This window comes from Candoia aspera, chromosome 4, assembly GCF_035149785.1.
Source record: "Candoia aspera isolate rCanAsp1 chromosome 4, rCanAsp1.hap2, whole genome shotgun sequence".
NCBI lineage: Eukaryota > Metazoa > Chordata > Lepidosauria > Squamata > Boidae > Candoia > Candoia aspera.
In genome coordinates, this window is record NC_086156.1 from 106217519 (window position 1) to 106241451 (window position 23933).

Consider the following 23933-nt stretch of genomic DNA (forward strand, 5'->3'; position numbering starts at 1 on the left):
TTCCTTCCTTACCTGTCCTCCCTCCCTCCTCCCCCTCCCCCTTCCCTCTCCCTCTCCCTTTCCCTTTCCCCTTCTCCTTCCTCTTCCCCTTCCCCTCCCTCCCTTCCTTTTGTGGAAAATGCTAGAACATTTGCTGAAAGGTTTTTGTTGGAGCATCTCCTTCTCTCCCACCCCAGCTGTGGTTGGAGAGGAAAAGGTTAAAGCCGGCAGGCACTTTTTAGTCTCAAATTCAGGGACTGGGTTGGGCTTTGGGGAAGGCAGACTTCCTGCAAGGGCAGAAAGAGAGAACAGGGTGCTGAGTAAAAGAAGGATTCTGGGCCGGCAGATGTGAGCACACCGTGCAAACAGGTGAGGTGCAGGGAAACAAGTTTCGGCTGGGAAAACCAATCCTGGGCATGGGGGGATTTGTGGCAAGGAAGGGAGGATCTGGACAGGGAGAAACCTTTGCCGGTTTCATCCTGGTGATGAAAAAAGTATTTGCTTACCAGAACACCAGGCAGTCAAAAGGAAAGCCTGGTGATTTATGCTAGGATGAAGCATAGGGTCTCCTGGAGACCACCCCGTCTGCCTGCATTTGTCTTGACTTAGCAAAGGGCTTTGATCTCCGAGAGAATGAGAGGGACAAAGGAGTGCCAGGGTATTTCAAGGCTGGTTGGTCCAACTAAGTGTGGGGAGATCTGAATTCAAGTCCTCCTTCAGATACAAAGTTCCATAGACAATCTACCTCACCATGCTGTGAAGAGCTTTAAAAAGGGGGGAAATTTATCAGAAGAAGTAGGAGAGAAATAGGATCGTCCATAATTTGGGAAGTGGGAAAGGAAAAAAATACATAGGATTCCTACTTTCAGATTATTTTTAATTTCACCTATCTGCCCTGCTTTGCCCTTTTATTTTTTTTTCCTTACTCAATGGTTATAACATAACTCTCTTCTTTCTATAACCAATCCTGTCTAATCATCAAAACCATAAATCCTAAGTTCATTTTTTTTCTGTTTCACACAGAAAATCTATAAGGGGTTAGATAAAGGAAAGAACTTCAAAGGCAGACTAAATTAATCTCTAATCACAGTCTCTCCTTCTGCTGTTTTCTTACCTAGTTCTTTCTGTTTCACGTTTTCAGCACTGAAGCTACCAATGTGTTTTTTGGCGTGGGTTTTTGTCACTGCTCCGTGTTATGACTACTTCTTATCATCTGGCTGAACTTTTTTCCCCCTCTTCTGTTCAGTTGAGTTTTTCCTCCTTCCTTGAAGAGTATACATCTGTTTCCCAGTTACTGGATGCCATGGCCTGGAATGGATGTAGGAGTTTTTCATATCTGATGGATCAAGAAGAGGATGCTTGTTCACCATGCTGACCTCCCGCAGATGAGGAGTGAGTGACACCTCTTCCAAAGTGGGACTTCACAGGAGCGAGTGAGCCATGCCCTGCCAGCGTCCGCGGGCAGCCAGTGACACCCCCCGAGAAGACCTCTTCTACCAAACCTATTACTGCTTAAGCCAACAATACCCTCTGATTCTCCTCCTCCTGGTCATCGTATTGAGCATCTGTGTGGCTCTCATTGCTACAACTTTTGGCAGTAGTAGGGTAAGTTTGCATATAGGGAGCAGGGGAAGGTGTGGTGTCTTTGGAAAGAACATCTGAAAGATCTGGTGTTTTAGAAGCAGAGCAAACCAGGAGAAGACCTTTCTTGAGGTCCAATCACCCATACAATCTGCATTTAGGAAGTCTTAGCTTCGATCCCTGGGAATCTCCACTAAAATGAGCAGGCAGCAAGTGATGGCAAAAATGTTTCCCTGTCTGGAAAACTGCTTCCAGTTTGTCCAGCCAGCTGTGGGCTGGGTGAATAAACAGGTCCAAGCCAGTTTCCCCAGCTTCCCCACCTTCTTCCTCAACCAAAAGATAGCAGCAAACAAATGGGGAAAAAAACAGAGATCAGCAGTTGGGATGACCAAGAAAAATCTGCCCATCAAGGAAAATGCAAATATTGGGGTCTTTAAAACAAATGCAGAGGCTGATCCAGAAGGATGGAATTGTACAGTTGGAGGGAACTCAAGGATTATCTAGTCCAGCTCTGCAATATGCAGGAGAACCAATTAACTCATCAGTGAGACGTGGTTGTTCAGCTTCTTCTTAAAAACCTTCATAGGTGGAGAACCTAGTCTCCATGAGTAGACTGTTCCGCCATTGTACAGAACTTCGGAAGGTTTTTCCTTATACCTGAATGAACTTTAGGTGGCTGTGAGTTATACCTTTATATTTCTGGTCCTTGTTTCTAGTTTCTATCTTCCCTTAGTTTTGCTTTATGTACCTGAACATGGCTAGCATATCTCCTCTCAGTCTTCTTTTCCCCAGACTGAACGCCTCCAGTTTCTTCACCTTGTCCTATCAGACGTTGTCCTGAAGTCCCTGTAAGCTCTTTGTTGCTCTCATCTAAACCCTACGGAAATGTACTGCCCACAATCATAGATAGTCCTCCAAATGTGGCCTCACTGGTGCCAAGCAGAGAGGAACGATGACCTCACATATCTTTGATACAATGCTTCTAATGCAGCCCAGAACTGTTAGCTCTTCTAACAGCTCTTGATAAACCTGAAGACAGCAGTGGGGGAAGTTTATAAAGTTATAAATGGCAAGGAGTCAGGCACCCAGTGGAATGGAAAAGAAATCAGGTGGAGTCTGGTAGTACGTTTTCCAACGTTGTTAATCAGAAAAGGTGCCACCAGACTCCTTCTGATGTTTTTTGCTACTGTAGACGAACATGACTCTTCTCCTGCAAGCACTTCAGTGGAATGGAGTCATCATCCATCTAAGGATAATGTTTCTTGGGAGTTCCAGCACTGTCAAAAGAAAGGGCTTTTCCACTCTCTCACTGGAAAAGGATTTTAAAAGAATTATCTAAATTAGTGAAATACTGTCTGAGGCTGTAGTGCTGAATGTGATCTTAGAATTGTTGCAGTTAATCCCTGGTCATCTCTAAAATCTGCCATTGAGCTGTAAGCTTTAATACATTTTTTTAAATACATGGAAGTTTTATTTCTTTCTTGGGCTTCTGTTTATATGCTGCCTCAGGCCAGCATATAAACAGCATATTAACGTTAGATTTAAATTTAATATAGTAATTAAACTGAAATTAAGCTTTCCAAGGGGGAGGCATCTATAACAATTCCTCTTTATTGGCTTTTACTGGATGGGCAAATTTCACTCAGAGCAGGCAATCTCATAGATAACTAGGTTTCAAGCAATCCTGAACTGCACCTGGAAATCAATTGAAAACCAAGGTAGCTTTCCCTGTAATGTTGTTATATAGTTAAATCAGTCTTGGTCCATAACCACATGGGCAGTTATACTTGGAACCAGCTGCGGGTTCTGAATGGTCTTCAAGGGCAGCCCATGCAGAGTGAATTACAGTAGTCTAGTTGTGAAGTACCAGGTGATAACTGCATAACTAAAACTTCCTGTTCTAAGAATGGCTGCAACTGGCACACCATCCAAAGCTGTGCAAAGTCTCTTTGGCCACAAAGTCCCCAAACAGTGGGCTTGTTCTCTGCAGGGGAGCATAATTCTATCTACAAAGTTAGAATGTTGATGGCATCAGGTTCTGAATCAACAATAATTTTGTCTTTTGGGAATTAAGACTTAGCCTTTGCCTTCCCATCCAGACACTTAAAGCTTGTAGATACCAAGTCAGGACTTTAATAACAGTTCTTGATTGGCCAGGGGTGGAGATATGCAACTGGGTGTCATCAGCATACTGATCCTGGTGGCCAGTGGATGATCTCCCCCAGCAGCTGCAGGTCGATATTCAACAATAAGGGAGAAAGGGCTGAGTCTCATGGAACCCTATGTTGGTGTGCCTAAGAACTCAACATCTCCTCCCCCTTGACCATAAACGCTCACTAAGGAAGGAGGAGAACTGTTGCCTCCAAGTGCCTCCAAGCTTCATTCTCTGCAGAAGGTGCAGCGGGATATCAGGACTGATGGCACTGATGGCCATTTAGAGGTCCTACAAGACTGAAAGGGACACCTTTCCCTACACAAGTCTCATAATTTATCTACAAGAGTGCCTATGTAACTTAATTCCCATCTTTGGGCCTGAATCCAGACTGAACCGGATTTAGAAAATTGCTTCTTCCAGGGTCCTTATTGTGTTCCCCTATCACCTTCTCAATAACTGTCCTCCAAAAGGGGAGATTGGAGACAAAGTGATAGTCTCCTAGAAGAGCTGGGTGAAAGGATGACATCTTGGGGAAGAAGGTGCACTGCCTCCTTCAAGGTGAATGCCGTAACCCCCTCCCTCAAGAAGCATTCATCACAACTCGAACCAGCCCCTCCTGATAGAACTCATTAAATTGTCTTTTAATTTCATTTACATTTAATCAAATTGAATTTCTTTGTCCTAAAAACATCTATTTTGAGAAGATCTACCACCATTTGGCACCACTATTGGAGAGATTTGGCCCCCGAGCTTTTGTAAAACTTCACATTGCTGGGGTAAGTCCCCTGGGGGATTTATGGTTCTGATTGGAGGCCTGAAGAGAGGTGCCAATTATTGGTTGCTGGGATGCCATCTGGACATTTAAAGAGCCACAATCCTAATTTCATTGGTCTGTGAAATAGCATTTTGTTGAACTAAAAAACTTCCTCCATTGGAGCTCTGATTCCTGGGTTGCTGTAATCCACATGAGGTTTTTGCGGTTCCTGCTGAGGATCTTCCCTGCCCTTTTATGTTCAGCCCTTTGGCTGTAGATACCAACCTCTGACCTTCTGTTTGCCAAGCCTATGCTTCTCACTGAGCATAGTTGGACCTTCCAGTGGCACATTAGGACAGGTGTTGCAACCCGATTAACAAAGGCCCTTTTTTCTCTCTTCCCCAGGATATCTCTTCCAACTTGGGCTTCCTGATTGCAATATTCATTGCTCTGCTTGTCTTCAGCCTCATCTTGGTCTTTGTGTGCACGGAAAGCATCTTCCAGCGATGCACCCGCCTCTTCTCAGCTGTGATTTGGACCTGCCTGATCACAATGGGTTACATATTTGTCTTTCTTGGTGGAGTGGTTTGTGCTTGGGACCAGGTGAGGTACCAAGGTTGGGTCACCTGCTGTCATGCCTGAACATAAAAATAGGAAATGGGGATTTACAGAAGAAAGCTTGTCACAACCGTTTTAGCATCAAAGCCAATATGCTGAATGATCCCAGGCATAGGCACCTGTGAAATGTATGTTGTGATATCATGACACAAGTTCTCCTCTTTTGTATCTGCATCACAATGAACAGAAATATGAAAGGGGCATCATGCAACATCATGATGCATGTCTTATCTCTGGTGCCATCCCCACCTTGCCTCACTATGTAGAGGCTCACAATTCCAGTGGTCCTCCAAGGACCTGGCAGTGCTTACCAAATACCAGATGTTCAGTATTTTGTCAAAAAATTGAATTTTTCTACAAATAGAGTCTGTATTTCTATTTGATGGGATAAAAGGAGAACAGATTCTCAGTTCTGACTTAGTCTATTATGGATAATTATTTTATTTGGTGATTTATACTGTGCTGACTAGGTTTCTTGAGATTTATCTTAGCTTCAGAGCTTAATAGCAATGTCTGGTCATTTAATGTGATATATTCAATCACTCATAATTAACTATTGATATAGTGGAGGAAAACCATAACTTCTTTGACATTTTTAGATCCCTTGTTTACTCCTTGGTACTTTATTCTTTTAATCGGTTTTCTATTTGTGTTGTGTTTTCTTAAAAAGAAGTTTAATGAAATAAATAAATTAAAGGGCTGGCTCAAACACACACACACACACATGCAAAATGCCAGATGTTGGTGCTACTTGGTTTTGGGTTTGCTGCTCTAGAATGCAACTACTATTCCATTTTTTTTTTTTTAATGAACAGAATGTCTTATATGTAAAAAGGCAAAATGCCTCTGTTTCACTGTTCTAGTCAACATCTTTCCCTGATCTCTCGTTTTCATTATTTTTAAGCATGGAGAAGTGTTCACCCCCACAGATAGAGGTTTATAGAGGGGTGTTTTTGGGGAAGTAACTCTGTGTGTGAGAGGGAAAAGGAGAGGGGAGACATCCAGATTTTCAGAAGGGAGGAAGGAACTTTCTGAAGAGCTGCCAAGTTTTTTGAGAAATTGGTGCTGAACATGGAAGAACCAGGTTCAATATAATGCATGTATTGGGAGCTGGATGCTTCCTTTGTTCTGTTCCAAAGTGGAATCTTTGAGGAATGGCTTCAGTTTGAATTTGTTCTATCCATACATTTTCATGATATGGCTCTTTATGGAAAGCTTACTGACATGGAGTGTTTTTCTCCAAGGTCTCCTTCTTCCTCTTCATAATCTTCATTGTCTACACCATGTTGCCTGTTGGCATGAAAGATGCAGTGGCTGCGGGTGTAGTCACCTCTCTCTCGCACATCATAGTTCTGAGTGTCTACCTCTCAATGGGCCACAGTTCACATTTACAACTGGCCGTGCAGGTAAGCCTTTCTATCCAATCCTTTCTGCCCAACTCATCTGGACTAATGGGATATCTATGATAAACGCTTTCAAACAAATTCTTCCTCTATCTATCCCAGTATTGTCTGATTCCTTCATTCAGATTCCTTGGGTTCTCTCCAGGAGATACCATCTTACATTAGCTTCATCACATTGCCTCCTTGTAAGCTCTGTCTTACCAAGGCCAGGTCTCATCATAAAGTTTGTGCTTCAAGTGAATGGAAACTCAGAGGCATCTAACTGAAATTTGCCCTAATTTTTGGTGCAATGATGTCACAGTGCAGAAACATCCTATCTGTCTGAACCTTAGCCAAGGTTCTTGTCCAGTGCAAGGCCCTTGTCCAAGTGCAAGAATCCAACCCTAGAGCCCCACAAGAGATGGCTGATCAGGTTTCCGAGTCATTTATTCAGTGAGGAAGAACCTTAATTTGCCCCAAGCTGTTGGATCCATTTGGCAAATTGCTGCTTCATCGATACGTTTCTTATAACATTCATCCAAGTGTGTCTCCCTGCAATTAAAGCCCATCCCATTTAACTTGGAGTTTGGAGCAGCAGAAAAGAGGAATAGTTCCTGGACTTTTTCCTACCTGAACTGCCACCATCCCATCACAATCATGACTCATTTTGTCTTTGTGTCTGCTTCCAGCAACTGGCTAATCTAATCATCTTTGTCTGTGGTAACTTGGTGGGTGCCTATCACAAGCATCTGATGGAGGTGGCCCTGGGGGAGACCTTCCATGAGACCTTCAACCTCATCCAATCTCGAGTTAAGCTAGAGTCAGAGAAGCGACACCAGGTGAGTGTGGAAGACAATATGGAGAGATACACAGTTACTCAGCTCTAGTCACCCTTGTTTGATTTTGAAAAAGCTAAGCAGGTTAGACTTACTACTTGAATGGAAGTTTAAAATCCCAGGGTATAGATTGGCTGGGAAGTTGAAAGAACATTCTGGATGAAACTGATGGCAAATCATTTCCATGTCGCTGCCAAGAAAACAGCTTGGATGTGTCTACATAGTTGCCAGAAACTGAGTTCAGCTCAAGGGAGACTACCTTTTCTACTATAGATTTATTTTTTTCAAGTAATTTTATTAAAGATTATAATTACAATAGTAAAAACTAATACAAACTAAAAGAAACGTAGAAAAAATGAAAGAAAGAGTAAAAGGTGCAAAGGGAAAAAAAGGAAAGTTGTAAAGAACAGAAAGAAAAAAGTATAGTAAATATACTTTCTTTTATTGTATATTTATAAAAGAAATATACTATAGTAAAGAAATATAAATATAGTAAAGAAAAAGAAATAAACATATATAAAGAAGTGACATTCAACCTTTATCACAACACGTATAAACAATTTTAATAACTTTTCACCTATGCTTAAATTACAACAAATGATCTCTTCTTCCCATGTCCCATCTCTTATCTATAAACAAATTCATAAAGCATCATCATTTCAGTCCTGGTGTCAGCAAAAGTTCCTTAGGTGTTACCAGAAATAACAACATATCTATGTTAACCTCAATCAAATAAACCAACTTCATATCCTTCCTCTTACTTCTAACAATCTTAATCTTTCGTCCATTCAATAATGTTGTAGAGCTTGATTTCTGTGCATTTCTTCTTTGTCCCTTCTCACAAGATTCTCCAAAGCTTTAACAAGTCTATTTTGTAAGTACAGTATAGAAAAATTATCCAGGTCACTTTCTTGGATTATTGTTTGCATGTCCCTTTTAATTATTAAAATATCAGATGGTTTATTTTGTTTGTCCAGTGTAACATCTTTTTCCATGTCATTCTTGTAGCCTGTCATTTGTAAATCTACTTTCACCTCAGTCTATGTCTTCTCAGGTAAAACTTGTTCTTCTTCTATAACATCTTTTAGACACAGTCTATCCATAGAGGCAGATATCACTGTCGACATTGTTAATATTAACTTCTGACTCCATTTTTCAAAAGACTCCTATAATATTTCTAGTGTTAGAATATTTTGTGCCATTCTGTAACTGTTAGTCAAATTTATGCCTTGTTCTCCTTTAACTGAAATCTTTAGTTCCCTCTAGTGTCTGATTTTTAAAATCTTATTATGTTTTTTTTTTTTTTTAAATCCAAAACAAAAGCATTTTCCCTTGGGAAGGATTCTTTATAATTAATTCTAAAACCATATTCCAAATTTATCTGGGCCCCTAGTCCATTTGTAGCTTTCTAAAATCAAAGTTTTAATAAACTTTTTGCTGTTTATTAAAAAAAAAAAGTTCTCAAGCTTGTAGTTAAAACTTTATTTCATTAAGAACAGAAGGCAAACTCACCTGGTGCTTTCAAACTTGTTGAGCCAAAGGTTTCTAATAGCTGAAAAGTAGTTAACAAGCAATTTCTGAAAGTGATTATAAAAGGAAGCATGCAAACTTAGTGGCCTTTCAAAGGCACTGACCACAGTTTGAGCAAGATAACTATTCCTTTGTCTCCCAGTGCTCAAAACCCACTGGAGACTGCTATCTTGCGGTCTCCTCACAAGGAGCAACTGCTGAGCGCTTGTGGGTCATCTCTCATCCTCTCCTTTGTCCAAAGATGTTCGAAGAGCCGGTCTACTTGCTGGCTCTTCAATCTTCACTGCAATTGTCAGCTCCACGTTTTGTGGAGCTCTCTTCAGTCCTCCATTCTTCCTCCAGAAGTCTCTAGTATAATTTACATACAGAAAATCACAGATTTAATTTCTAGAGCTGAGAGGTAGAACTAGGAACACCCACTTTCTAATCCTTCCAGTTATATTAGTAATAGTACTGAACTACATGGACCAATGATATGATTTGATAGAAGACAATGGGTGATATTCCTAATTAAATGAACCCTTTAATTATAATCAGGAAGACCAGGTGTTGGCTGTAGAGATAATGCTGATGCTGATGTTGATGATTTAATGACTGGGCTTTATATAAGGCAGCTTTCTATTGTTCCTATGAAGTAGATAGGGCCCCTCTAACCTATGTCTATTCCTCCAGACTTTAATTTAAACACAGATATGCATTGCATTTTGTGTGGTTGCCCTTTGAAGACAGATGGATACTCACATAACTTTTCTCCATCCAAAGAAGGGTTCTGTCAAACAGTGACTGAGAGATGTTCAAGATCTGAATGAACTGTAGTTTGAAAACAGCTCAGCAGCCAGTGGATTAAAGCTGGGGTCCACCTGAGTTTAGGTTCTACATTTGTGAGAAGGTTACACAACTCATTCCGTTGATGTTTTTTTTCTCCCCAATCTTCTTTTTACTCCTAGGAGCATTTGCTCCTCTCCATCCTTCCTGCTTACATTGCCTTGGAGATGAAGGCTGAGATCATCGAGCGGCTACGGGATGGAGGCCAGCCACAGCGCCAGCATGAAAGTACCAACAACTTCCACAATCTTTATGTCAAGAGGCACCAGAATGTCAGGTACTTGATTTGAAGGCCATCTGCCACATGGAGGATTGCTTGATGGGACTTTGTGGTTGGGGGCAGTGAAGAGTGGTGAATTTGGAGGACTTCCTAGTCCTCCCTGTATACAATGCTTTGAAACATCTCTTCCTCTCTTTCCTTCACCGTTTTGCTCCCACAGCATCCTCTATGCAGATATTGTTGGCTTCACACTTTTGGCCAGTGAATGCTCTCCCAAAGAGCTGGTCCTGATGCTCAATGAACTCTTTGGCAAGTTTGATCAGATTGCCAAGGTGAGTAAAAGTCCCTCTTTTACTCCCTCCAAATAATCGGGTAACTCACAAAGGTCATGCGTGTCTTGGTTACAACCTGTCTTGACTATCTTTGAAAAGTGTCTGTAAGTTGCTGTTGGTCCAAAATGTACCATCTGATTCTAATATCCTATGATGCCTGCAAAGCAAGTTCTGAACTGGATGCCAGTGGCTTCCTCAGCACAATTTCAGATATTGACTTTTAAGCAGTTTGGGCTTAACTACAGAATCATCTCTCCTGTTATGAGCCTGTACAATCATTAAGAACTTCAAGAGCAGCTGTTCTGTAGAGGCCCTCACTGTCTGAAGCCCATGACAGAAATGCACTTCTTCTAAAGCTCTGTTGGGCCTCCATTCTCTCAAATTTTAGAAAATCTTTAAATCTGGAGGCTTGTCATTCTTGGTGGTCTGTACAATGATTAATTTTAATGTGTTTTATCTTCTTAGATTCTATTTTCATTCTGAAAGCTTGTTTGCTGCCCTGAGTCTCTTCCGGAGTGGTCTATAAACCAAAATTGAATACCCCTCTTGCCAAGGTGACTGAGATGGTGGCTTTAGAGTGGCATTACTTTTCTGTCCCCCCGTAGGATAATGAATGCATGCGGATCAAGATCTTGGGTGATTGCTACTATTGCGTGTCTGGATTGCCTGTATCTTTGCCAAACCATGCCCAGAACTGTGTCAAGATGGGCCTTGACATGTGTCGGGCCATAAAGTGAGTATGAGAGTTCATGATTGGTAATGCTGCTTCTAGGAAGGACAATGTCTGGCTCTGTTGGTCTAGGAAAAGAACTTTGATGTTGGGGAGACTCAACTTGAAATTAAGCTGGGAATAGTTATTTTTAATTAGACAAAAATATTTTGCAAGGATGTGACATTGGAAGGGCTGTCCCAAGTATCAGAGGAAGGTCAAGTTGTAAACACAACAACAAAATCACACATTAAGTTAGAAACAACTTGCCATTTTTTTATGACAAAAGGGAGACATTATTCAATACATGGCAGGGGGTTAGCCATATTAACTATATTTAATTTAATTTAAGCACAAATGGAATAAAATCAAATTAAGCCTTCCACCTCACCCGACCCATTACTTTTTGGAATGTGGCTCTTCAACATCACTCAGAAGGCTACTTGTGGCTGTTGGCTCAGAAGAAGCTGTGCACACTTCCTGAACAGGAATGAAATCCTAAACATTTGGGCTGATATGTATGTATGTGTATACATATATTCATATGTACATATGTGCATATACACACATACACATATACATACAGTACATATACACATACATATTGAGAGCCAATTTAGTGTAGTGGTTAAGCCACTGGGCTAGAAACTGGGAGACTGTGACTCTAGATTAGCCAGCTGGGTGATTTTGGGCCAGACACTCTCTCTCAGCCCTAGGAAGCAGGCAATGACAAACCATTTCCGAAATCTTGCCAAGAAAACTGCAGGGACTAGTCCAGGCAGTTTCCAGGAGTCAACAATGACTCAAAGGTACATTCAGCCAGTGTTGTTATATCTTAATTCAGACTTCCTGTTTCCAAACAGGGATACAGAAGATTGCCTATCTTCAGTCCATGGGTTCTTCTTGCTGCTAATACCTGTAGAACATTATCTCTCTGTCTCTATATCTATTTACCTCCCTGACTACTTATCAGTCTAGATCAGTGTGTTTCAAACTTGGCAACGTTAAGGTGTTGGACTTCAACTCCTGGAATTCCCCAGTCAGCATGGGAGTTGAAGTCCACACATTTTAAAGCTGCCAAGTTTGAAAAACACTGATCTAGATGTATACAAGATAAGTGTCCTTTGAATCAGTGGTGATGATGTCATGGACAATTCCATGTTTTCATGTCAATAGTACAGGAGTAGTTTGCCATTGTCCTACTGTGGATTTATTTTCTATGTCTTATTCTAGCCTTCAGCCCTAGGATTTCCAATTATGAAGTCCAACTCTGCTTAGCTTTTGGAGATCAGCTTCGGTTGGCTGGGTGCTGTTATCTAGTGAGGCTTGGGCATATAACCTTTTTAGAAACTTGATTTAGACTTCTTAATGAAACAGAACAACTCTGAAACATTTTTCCCCCAGGAAACTGCGTGATGCCACCGGAGTGGACATCAATATGAGAGTTGGAGTCCATTCGGGAAATGTCCTCTGTGGGGTGATTGGTCTCCAAAAGTGGCAATATGATGTCTGGTCTGATGATGTGACATTAGCCAATCACATGGAAGCAGGAGGCGTGCCAGGGTGAGAGGAATCAGAGGGTGAGCTGGGTGCCCCCAAGTGTTACAGACAGTGTTTATGTTAACCCCTGCACATTCAGACTCAAATATAGGCCAGAAGTTACAAAATTATTATGTTTGTTTCTTGTGTAGCCCTGTATATATGCATTAATAGTGTTCTTAAACTAAAAATAAAGAACAAAGTGTACCTCTTTAATGTGAACTTGCCGAATTTGAAATATTTTTTTAAAATAAATCATGATCTCCCAGGGAAGCCCCATTGACCTCTCATGGAACCCAAGGTTCTACAGATCCCTGGTTGAGAAACCCTGGTCTTGCAAAATGACTAAGAAATCTCATCGGTATTTCTCAGAATATGGGCAGTGCTGCTCCCAAGAGGAGAAAAGAAGAATTACACAAGCAAATGTGCAAATATGTAAAATATATGTGCAATATATTTCAATTCAATCTCACAGAGATTTTATTTGGCAAACAGACAGAGGTAATCCAACCAGATCTCCAGATTTAATCATCTTCCCAGTGTGGATCATCAATTTGGATTGAATCCTTGAATTGGTCACCTCCACACTGATGTGATGATTTGATGTTTTTTGCTCATGCACAGAAAAACATTTTTATTTTATCGTACTGAATAAATTGACTTTCTGAACTGGATGGACCTACTTCAGCAGTCTAGTGACCCAAATCAACAATTTGATTTGGATCTGAGCTTTAGTGAAAAATGGATTCTGTACAGTGAGCAATCAGAGGGACGCGGTGGCGCTGCGGGTTAAACCGCTGAGCTGTCGATCGGAAGGTCGGCGGTTCGAAACCGCGCGGCGGGGTGAGCTCCCGTTGCTCGTCCCAGCTTCTGCACACCAAGCAGTTCGAAAACATGCAAATGTGAGTAGATTAATTGGTACCGCTTCGGCGGGAAGGTAACGGCGTTCCGTGAGTCATACTGGCCACATGACCCGGAAGTGTCTATGACAACGCCGGCTCCAAGGCTTTGAAACGGAGATGAGCACCGCCCCCTAGAGTCGGACACGACTGGACTTTACGTCAAGGGAAACCTTTACCTTTACCTACAGTGAGCAATAATTTGTGGTCTCACTACTACAACCTTTCTCTTTCAGGAGAGTTCATATCACAGAAGCCACCTTGTCACACCTGGGTGGAATGTACACGGTGGAGGAAGTTTGCTGTGTGCAGCGAGACTCTTACTTGAGGGAGAACCGCATCCAGACCTTCTTAGTTGTTGATCCCAGAGTAAGGAGCTTCCAAACGACATTGCAGCCTAGTAGACTAATTCCGTGTGATGATCATTTACAACTTGGTTGAAAGGTGCATGTTTTGTATGGAGAAGATCCCCATGTCATCTTTTGGTCCTTTCAAGAAGTCATAATGGGAAGAGCCTTAATGTCAGAGATCTGCTGTGGCATAATAATGGCCAGATGGGACCAGTATCAGATCCAGTGGAAAGCAAGTTCCTATTTACACAGGAAGTTCTCTTTCCCAATAGGCTTGAATATTTTCCTAATATAATTTGCATCTTCTGAGCACAGTCAAGATGAATCTAAGATAAGCCTCAATTTTTTATGAGCCGATCCATAACTCGGAGATGCAATACCTATTCCAAACCCTGCGATTTCCAAGTTGGCCTCTAGAGACTAGACGTTATTAAGTACAAATCCCAGAAACCCCAATCAGCCTGGTCAGTGATGAGGGATGCTGGGAATTGTAGTTCAAGAATTTTTTTTCAAGTCACACAGCCCAATCTTGAGTAAAATAATTAGGCAATAGGTGATGGGATAACAGCATTGTAAGGTCCCGGAGAAATATTAGGCTAGGTGAAACAAAAATGATCTGACCTTATGTATGGCACCTTCCTGGGAGATTCTGTCATAAGGGCCAGAAACTTCATTATGCAACAAAACCAGGCAAGGTTCTTGGGGCACTTTATCACCATCTCAGTGTTATAGCTTGCCCTTGCGCAGCATGACTATAGCACACAGAAATCCATGCAGGACTGTAAATAGATACACTTTCCCTAACTGGGTGGGATTTGCTATTCATGAGCCTTCCTTGCATTTCTGGTTCCTATGATGTTTAGGCTGAAGAAGAAAGCTCAAGTGACATTCTCTCACCTGTGCCAGGAGAGAGCTTCATGATGAGGGCATCTGTCCGGATGACTCGCTACCTGGAATCTTGGGGAGCTGCCAAACCCTTTGCCAACCTCAAGCATCTGGATGATCTCCCAGCAGACCCACCAGGATTTGTTCGGAACAACCACTCGGTATGTTTAGCAGGAGGAACACTGTTTTTGGCTACCCAACCTGATTGGTGTTCCACTCTCTGAGGCATAGTAGGATTGGAACAAAATGTAGGAAAACCTGATGTCTGTGAACTTCAGACTATTTCACATTTCAGTATACTCTTGGATACATTTAAATAAGAAATTAGTGGGTTGCATAATTTACAACAACTGTACGAGTAACATCCAAAAATATTAAGGCTAAATTGAGAATTTTATATTTTTTTGTGCTTTACTAACCACATATAAACACGTATCTGTAAAAACAAGTGAGGAATAAGAGAGGGGGAAGGAAGGAAGGAAGGAAGGAAGGAAGGAAGGAAGGAAGGAAGGAAGGAAGGGAAATTGTTATTATAAACCAAAGTACTTCAGTCAATCAATCAATTAATCAATTCATGACCATATTGTTCAAAAGTCTTTTTCTCTGCCCATTTGTCAAAAAATCTTAATTCAGATGTTTACAAATAACGCAGGTAAGCAATTATTACTGTAAATTAGAATGTGTGCTAAATTTGTGTTGATTTTAAACCAAACATGTTGTAGTAGTAGATAGGTCCAAGCAATACGTTCCAACTCCTAAATTAGTTCTTCAGAAACAAGGCAATTACAACCAATCCTTACTGAACATTTCTTGAATAGACATGAAGCAGTATTTTCCAGATTATTAATCTGGCATATGCTACCTAATTGTCAACTGTGTTCTTACATTATCATAAGTGAAAAATGTCTCTGATGCATTGTGGTCCCCTTTTTTGTCTTCTTGCAGGATATCTCTTTGGGGTCTTTGACTATGGAACGGTAAGAAAAAGTATTGGTTTTAAGCCAGACTTTTCCAGCCTGGTGCCCTTCAAATGCATTGGATATTCACCAATAACCTTTCCCAGCTAATGCAACATCTGGAGGACATCAAGTTAGAGAAGACTGCTTTACAGAGTGAAATGAAAAATGAATCAGTGAACCAAAAGATTGCTGAAAAAAGAAATTGAAGAAATATTAGGAAATCACACTCTTCATTTGTGTGGGTATCATGATGCTAGTAATTTGTAGATTCTAGAGATGGAAAAGCTGGCAAGCTCAGAGATATAAATCCAACAGTGACACAATGGAAAGTGTGTAGGAATTATAAAGGCTTTGTGGAATTGATAACAGGTATCTTGCAAGGCTTAGGTGTTGATAGGATGGTTCATGTTTGCCTAACTCAACAGCACAGAAGGCTCAAAAATCTGTAAATAAATTTTAGAAAGTTTAGTGGCCAACATCTGGATGGAAAAAACTAAATGAGCTAAGTTTTTTTTAGAGTGGAATCTGAGTTCTGTCATCTGCAACACTTGTGTCACTGTTAGATCATTCTGAACATGTTTCTTGAGACATTAAGAACCTTCTAAGACTTCTTCCCTTTCCATTTACTGTATTTATTTATTCAGTTCATATAGCCACCCATCTCAAATATATGACTGTAGCCATTTGGTTTATAACACATAGCATGTTCTCAATTATTTGATACCAGTGCCTAGTTAGATTTGGCTGATCTTAAAAAGTTGAGCAGGGTTGGATCTGATCAGTGCTTGGATGGGTTACCACCTGGAGATGGCAGAACTTTAACATAGACACACATACATCAGAATAAGACAATACCAACCTTTTTCTGCCTTGTTGCCAAAAAAATACATGGATATGTCCATAAAGTCACCAGGAGTTAAGCTCACTTTGAGGGAGTCGCCTTCTTTTACCTTGTTTGATTTAAATTCTCTTCTGTGTTCCTTAAATGGCCTAGTTTCTTTTCCACATTGGATTTCAGGTGCCGTGCCCCCAGGAGTCCAGATGAAGACTTGGAAGGTGTGGATGAGAAGTTCTTCCAATTGATTGAGCAGCTTAACTCCCAGAAGTGCGTTTTTGGGTCAATGGAAAGACAACCAAGAGCTTGGGTTGGTTGGGTAGAAATTAGATAGGAGGAAAGAACCTCCTTAGAGGATCCTTAGAGATGAGAAATGTCTCCACTTCCTACCAGAGGTGTCCATTGCAAAACAAGTAACACCAAAAGGCTTTGTGATCCATGACACACGCCCTACTCTCTTAACTTTGTGTGCAAGTTTGTAAGGGGTGAAGTTTGCATCACAATGTTGCAATGCACATTTCTTCACTGAGGTTGTCTATATTTCCCCTTCTGTGATTTAATTTCAAGACATTTTGGAGAGGAGCCTAGAGGAAGTTCTAGAAATTATCATGCTAAATTTTAGGCAAGGAATCTCCAAAACATCAAAACTGGAGATATAAAGTTTTGTGTGCTTGTTTACTTCCTTGGCAAGGGCAGGTTTTAAAACAATCAAGGATTATCTTTAGTAAATAGAGATGAAGAAACGGGAAGGGACAAGTACTGAGGAAGGGCAAGCCTCAAGAAAGTGACTGTTGGCATTTGGGTGTGATATTTGTACTTTTAGGCTATGGATTTAATGCACTTGAAATCCTACTGAGTTGAGCCTTCAAGAAGAATCCTATTGGGGAAAGCAAGTGCAGAAATGCTCAGCAGAAATGTCTCCTCAAAATTCTCAGCTCCATTTCTAGGCAGAGAAACTGGATGGTCCATTTCTCTGATTTTTTTCAGGGGAGGGGAGACTTTCTAACCATATCTCAAGGATAGGACGTGGATAAACGTACCACTGCTGGAAAAAACAAACAAACCAAAAAAAGTGAATGGAAGTGTGGGAGGCCCGGGAGATTGTAGGCTTCCAGAATGAGAACTGTCTAATCGAAGAGGGGACATTTGCAAATTTATACCCTTTAGCCATCTTGGCATAAAAGGAACACAGTAATACCACAGTCCACTTGTGAAAATTTCACGGAAGTCTCTTCTCATTCAAAGGGATTGAGAGAGCAGCTATTCTTTAATCAATGAAGGAGACCTAATAGAACTATTTATTGTTGTGGCAATAGGTGGAAATCTCACTCGTGATGTTCTTGTCCTCTTCACCTCCGTAGGCAATGGAAAAAATCCGAAGACTTCAATTGCATCACATTGTACTTCAAGGAGGAATCTCTGGAGAAGGAAGTAAACTATAAAGGGCTGGAGGGGGATTATTTCTTTTTTTATTTCTTTAATGGCATTGTTATAAGACAAGCATAATACATTATATTATTTTGATACAGCGATATATTTACAGTGTTGACTGGAGATCACTAGCACTTTGTTTAGATTTAGACCATTAAAGATAAAACGGGTATCATATCAGTATAAACTATGATTTAAAACATCAGTGTTAACAAGCATAAACTTATTTAGCTTTTACATCCAAAGCTGAATATAGCATTAAGAAGCAGCTGCAAATTACATCAAAGTATTTGTTACACAATAAAGGTGTAATGGTTGCCTATTCTAACATACTCAGGTCCACAAGTAGGTTCTGAATGAAAACTGATTTATTGAAAGAATAGTATGCAATACAGAGAAAGCTGAGAATGAGTAAAAGCGCGCCAAATACAAATTAAAAACCCTCGCTCCAAACCCGATCACGCCCCTCGCCCCAGCATAGCAACCACCCCCTCCCAGGTGTTGGTGAGCGTTAGACACTGGCCTGGGAAAGTAACCTTGAACACATGCAATAACCCAAACACACATTCCAGAGTAACAGTAAGGAGATTACAGCCCGGCACGGCTGAAATACTCCTCCCAGCAAATGACAGACACGGATCAAGAAACTGACATGCGAAACGTTACGATGGACCCAGAACATTGAAACGGTGAACATGACAAAAGGTTTCTGTCTTAAGCTGATTTCTTAAGACTAAGGTTTTCACTGTATTGTTACTTATGAGTATTTGTCCATGCTGAGAAGAAGAAAAAAAAAAGAATATAGACAAAGCAAAATAGGCAACAACTGGAAAAAAAAAAAAAAAGGGAAATAAGGCTATTTGATTCCTAATTTATTTATTTATTTCATTTATTTATTATTCACATTTTGTTACCACCCAACTCCCCCAAAAGAGGGACTCTGGGTGGTTTACAATAAAATTCCTACCATAACAATAAACATTAAAATACGATAAAAATAAAAACAAATTGCCAATATAAAATACAATATAAAATACAATTTCTCCCTTTTTGTGCTTCTGCCAATTTACAATGTTTATAAACAATTAGGTCCCCTTAGAAGCCAAACTGTGCTGTGTGATATATTGTATGTGTGGGAACCATTCTTGCTTAAATTGGTGAAGCTGCTGTTGTGAATACATACCGTTAGTTTTGTGGAGTCCTTGGTGCCCTTTGAGTGTTATTCATGGAAACTTGGCATTCAGACACATCAGCCATCAACAGACACATAGAGATAAACCACATTTACATACCATTCAAAGAGACAACAAAAAAGCTAAGAAGGAAACAAATAGGCCAGAACACTTCCTTTCCAGCAGCCTACACCCAGTTAAACAGGGATTAACAAAAGACAAACAATCAAGTAGAAAATACCCTAATCCAGGAGCTACCAAGGAGAAAACCACACACCCACCAACACTGGCAGAGCAAGCTATTGTATATAAACAGGGAGCAAACCCCACACTCCCTCGCACTGAAGATGTTACCTAATTGGGTAACGAAATGTCTGCAAGCAAACAACCAAGCTCAGAGAGCACCAAGGTCTACATAGTTTAACCCTGGAACTGTTAGTTTTGCCATTGCTGCATATTTCCCAAGTCTAAGTTCCCAATCAAATATTGTTGGAATTGTATCTTTCTTCCAGTGTTGGGCAAAATGTATTCTCGCTGCCATGAGCAGGTATCTCAGTAAATTAGGATATTTTTTGTTGACCTTTCCAGGGATTACACCTAGTAAGAAGAATTGTTACTTCAAATTTAATTTCCAAAGTTTTCTGCATTGTGTTATGTACAGTATATCTTTTCAGTACTTTTGAGGTTTTTTTTTAACATGTCCACCACAGGGTGGGATTATTTCTGTGCCTTGACCTGAAGCTCTTTTTTTGTGGGGAGGGAATATGTCTGTTCCTGGTGGGATCTGAGGCCCTAAAAATGTGCCTGCTTGCTTAGATATTCATACCTCCAGTTCCTACACCACCTGAGACCGTTTTCAATTTTTTTTTAGCTATTTAGTTATACATCACTATATCAATTTACCCTAAAAGTAGCAGCCGATAAATGCTGACAATAAATTTTGTTATGTATCCCTGCTTAAAGCAATTAATAAAACCATATAAAATTATAACAAAGCAAAACAAAGTGGTTGGAGAATGCCCCCCTTTTCAGCCAAAACAGCATAAACTAAAAGGGAAAAAGGGATTGTACTAGAAAGGCATTTCTCAGGATAACCTAGAACCAATGTTTCTGTTTGCTGATTATAGTTTCTTTAAATTTCTCTTCTGTTTGTTTTTGTTTTGCAGTACCGGCTTTCACCGCTCCCATCTTTTAACTACTATACAGCCTGCAGCTTCCTGGTCTTTGTTTCCAACTTTCTCATCCAGATCCTTGTTGTTTATAAGTAAGGAGGAATTGAGTGATGAGGGAGAGGGTGGTTAATCCAGGCAGGATGGCCCAAACTATAGATGATTCTACCTGTAGAGGTAGGAACATTCTGCTTAAAATGTAGTGAAGCTTATTCCCAGAAAGTGCACTAAGGCCAAAGCCTTAGACTTCCATAATTTTCTTTGGATCACAACTCTGAGAATCCCCCAGTCAGCGTGGCCATTGGAATCCTTTTAGTTCCAGTTTTTTGGAGGGAACCAGGTTGGAGATGTTTGGGGCAGAATATGTGGACTAAAAAGAGTAATAGGTTTGTTGTAAGGCATACTGGGACAAAATGATCAAAGGCCACTTTCTATTTGAAGATATATGAGGCAGCAGATATTTGAGACTGAAAATGAATGGGTTTCTAGTTCTCATGGGTGCTCAAGTAAATTTGAAAATGAATGCATAACTCTGGTAAGATTGAACCAGCATAGAACACCAGGAGATCATTATTTCAGACTGTGGTTGCTCTCCAAGATCAATAAAACCAAAATTAAACATTGAATTATGCAAATGTCAGCCAACTGGGTTCCTTATATATTCTTTCCATCCAGAACAGAAGCACTGGGGATATCCTATGGAATTTCTTTCTTCCTCTTTCTCCTCCTCCTTCTCACCTGCTTTGCTGCTCACCTGGCGGTAAGTCTCTGGAGGGGATATTTCAGAGGATAAACTTATGGGGACCTTTAATCAGACTATGAGCAGGGCCATCCTGAGATGATGTGGTTTTGTAGTCCTGGCTGGCTGAGTCACAGCTACTGCAGACAAATTTAAATGACGCTCCTATTCTTGTTGGAAGCTGTTTCTAGAATTGAATTTTGAAGTTGATTGTATTTATGGGTTTGGGCCATTATTTTTAATGTGAGCTCAGTTTTGTTTTGTTTTGTTTAATGAAAGGTAAAGTACAATTCCTATACATAAACAAATGATATACTATATTAAAATAGTATAAGCAATTTGGCTTTTGCTGTTGGGATTTTTTTTTAAAGACTTTCCAAGTTCAGGAGAACATTGGTGGAGTGGTAAGGGAAAGGAATCCAAGATTTTGGCTCCATGGATGCTCATATCTCTTTCTTTGCTGCACACAGAAGTGTTTCCTGAAAGGTCCCAAGGTCTTGTACTGGGTTCCATCCATCTTGGCCAATCTTTGCACTCAGCCATGGCTACGTGTCTCCTTGGGCATCATCACCATTCTTGTGGTTCTCACCATGTCAGTGTTGAACTTGGTATGTTGCTAGTGAATGGGAAGGAGAGAGAAAGAGAGAGAGAGACAGAAAGAAAGAGGATATTTTGGGGAGGAGGAGGAGGAAAAGTTCAAGATACATGGGAAGAACTCCTTGTAACCCAGGAGAGCCAAAACCATTTTAACTTTAATGCTGGATTCTTGAGAAGTTAATGAAAAAACCTGAATGTGTGGAACTGTCAGTCAGTGGTAACAGTCTTTGTGGATGAAAGAATGAATTGCATTAGCAGATTTTTCAAAAGCAAAGTTTCCTCCAAGCTGTGCTTGAGTCCTGGACATTATTTTTTGACATTGGGACAACAGTGATTTGCCCCTGCCTTATTTTAGGATGCTTCTTCAACTTCCCAGGCTAGCCAATATCTCTGGGACCTCCTGTTGGTCTCCCATTTAAGGATAACTTAGTCTGACCCTGTTTCAGCCAACATTGGCTAGATGTGCAATCAATTCATTCTGCATGGGGGTAAAAGTGTTGATTCCCAGCCTGACCTTTGTTCCTCTACTCCAAAAGCAAGAGGTACTGGAAGGGTTCAGGATGAAAGAGAGTGAAGTACTTCCTCTTCTCTGGCCATTGATGGGGGCTACTGTGGCATATTGCTCTTACTGCATTGGTGTTATTCCTGAGAAACAGAAAAGAGTCTCAGAATCTTTGGCTGATAGCCAAACCTAAGTCATGCTTCCCTTCTGCTTCCCAGTCCAGATCAGAGGAATTTCTAAACCTTCTTCCCTTCTAATATGCTGTCTAATTCTGCTTCCTAGTTCTTTATGCCAGAGACCTCATACTTTTTGAAACTTGAAAATTCTACCTTATCAGGCATGAATACTGTACAGGAATTCTCTCAGTTTAACTCCCTCTTCAGTGTGCCGGTAAGGTTGAGCTTTTTAATCAATACTCTCTTATGTTCTTTTGACTAGTGGGTCTATGAATCTCACCAAACAGCTTCTCTTCTTCCTCCTCCTGCTTTCTCTCTCTCTCCCTCAGTATTATATCTACTGCTGTGTCCTGGGATTCCTCTCATGTTCCCTTTTCCTCCACATGAACTTCGAGCTCAAGTTGACCATGCTGATACTCTGCCTCGTTGTCTACAATGTGCTGTTCCTTCACACCCATTCATGGCTCTCTGACTGCTATGTCTCTCAGCTCTACCATAACCAAACTGCGCTCAGGTAATTAGTCCTCATGGACTATATAACCTTCTCCCAGAATAAGAAGTAAAGACTACCAGTTATCCTTTTATGTTAGATTTCCCTCCTGGTTGCTAAGTTGGATGGACTTCCATTTTAATGCACCAGGATATAAGTGATGCAGAAAAGAATAACAAAAATGATCAAGGGGCTGTAGCAACTTCTTTCCAATGGTATTACCACCACCATCGCCAATTTAAAAAATAGTTACAGGAGGACTATTATGCTTTGCGAGATGTTTAAAGATTATGCCCATACTTATGTGGCTTTAAAGGGAAGATTAGATCAATGCTCAGATATCAGTTGAGGTCTTTATCTCTGAAGGTTTCATAGAAGGTCCTGGTCCAAAGAAGAGTACCATGAATACCCATTGTTGGAGGGTAATGACATAATTTTGTTGGCTCATTATCTGTTTAAGAGCTTCCCCAAAACATCTGGCTAGAGAACTTTTGGAAATCTGATTCTGGATTAGAAGGGCCTTTGGTCTCATCCAAGAAGTGTCTTCTTGTATTCCTATGTTTTTATGGGTGCTGTAGAACTGAAGCAAATACTCTTGAGATTATGTGATTTTGATGGTTCCTTCTGGATGCTCATCTTGCATGGATGTTGAAGGAACCATACTATCACATCCAAGAATTTAATTGCCGTACAATAAACATTTTGGCTATGTTTGGATGAAAAGTTACTTTCATATCAAAAGCTCCTAGCAGACATGGATCACCTGAAGTTGATTTCATTGAGGAGCAAATTCAGATGACCAGGAACTACTTAGACATTTAGTATATTATCACATCAGGTAGCTTTTAGCTGTACCTTTTGGGGTTTAGGTAATGCTAGATGTTCTTACTTTGTTCTTTATTAGATAAGAATTAAGGGAAATAGTAGTTCTTGAATATATTATTTGTTCCACACTTGGAAAGCTAATGAGCATGATTCATAGCCTTAAACTATTGTAGATTGGAATAGTTAACATTACTGTTTATATTGCTCATAAAATTGCAAAGGATACGTATTTTTGTGCTGTTGTTCTAAAAAACAAACAAAAACCCCCAAGTTTCCAGCAGAAACAACATGTGAAACAAACACTAATGAAACTGACACAGGGCAGAAATGTTTTGATCCATCTGGCCCTCATTTTCAGAAAAAAGGAGAAGTACAATTTCTTCTGTAAAATGGGCTATCTAAATTAAGGCAGTCACAAAACCCACAAATCCCAGTAAGAGACAT

At 40.4% G+C, this 23933-nt stretch overlaps 1 protein-coding gene across 1 annotated transcript in view; it reads left to right on the forward strand.

The window, feature by feature from the left end:
- Positions 1–1149: 1149 nt before the first annotated feature.
- Positions 1150–23933, forward strand: part of ADCY4 (adenylate cyclase 4) — a 34406-nt gene continuing 11622 nt past the window's right edge. The window contains exons 1-18 of the mRNA XM_063301491.1: positions 1150–1584; positions 4875–5072; positions 6332–6493; positions 7159–7308; positions 9783–9937; positions 10101–10212; positions 10818–10945; positions 12326–12484; positions 13596–13728; positions 14573–14755; positions 15540–15571; positions 16572–16658; positions 17750–17819; positions 20158–20255; positions 20836–20920; positions 21370–21507; positions 22281–22388; positions 22504–22688. Of these exons, the coding sequence (XP_063157561.1) occupies positions 1420–1584; positions 4875–5072; positions 6332–6493; positions 7159–7308; positions 9783–9937; positions 10101–10212; positions 10818–10945; positions 12326–12484; positions 13596–13728; positions 14573–14755; positions 15540–15571; positions 16572–16658; positions 17750–17819; positions 20158–20255; positions 20836–20920; positions 21370–21507; positions 22281–22388; positions 22504–22688 (2348 nt within the window). The 5' untranslated portion in view covers positions 1150–1419. The remainder of the gene's footprint in view (positions 1585–4874; positions 5073–6331; positions 6494–7158; positions 7309–9782; positions 9938–10100; positions 10213–10817; positions 10946–12325; positions 12485–13595; positions 13729–14572; positions 14756–15539; positions 15572–16571; positions 16659–17749; positions 17820–20157; positions 20256–20835; positions 20921–21369; positions 21508–22280; positions 22389–22503; positions 22689–23933) is intronic.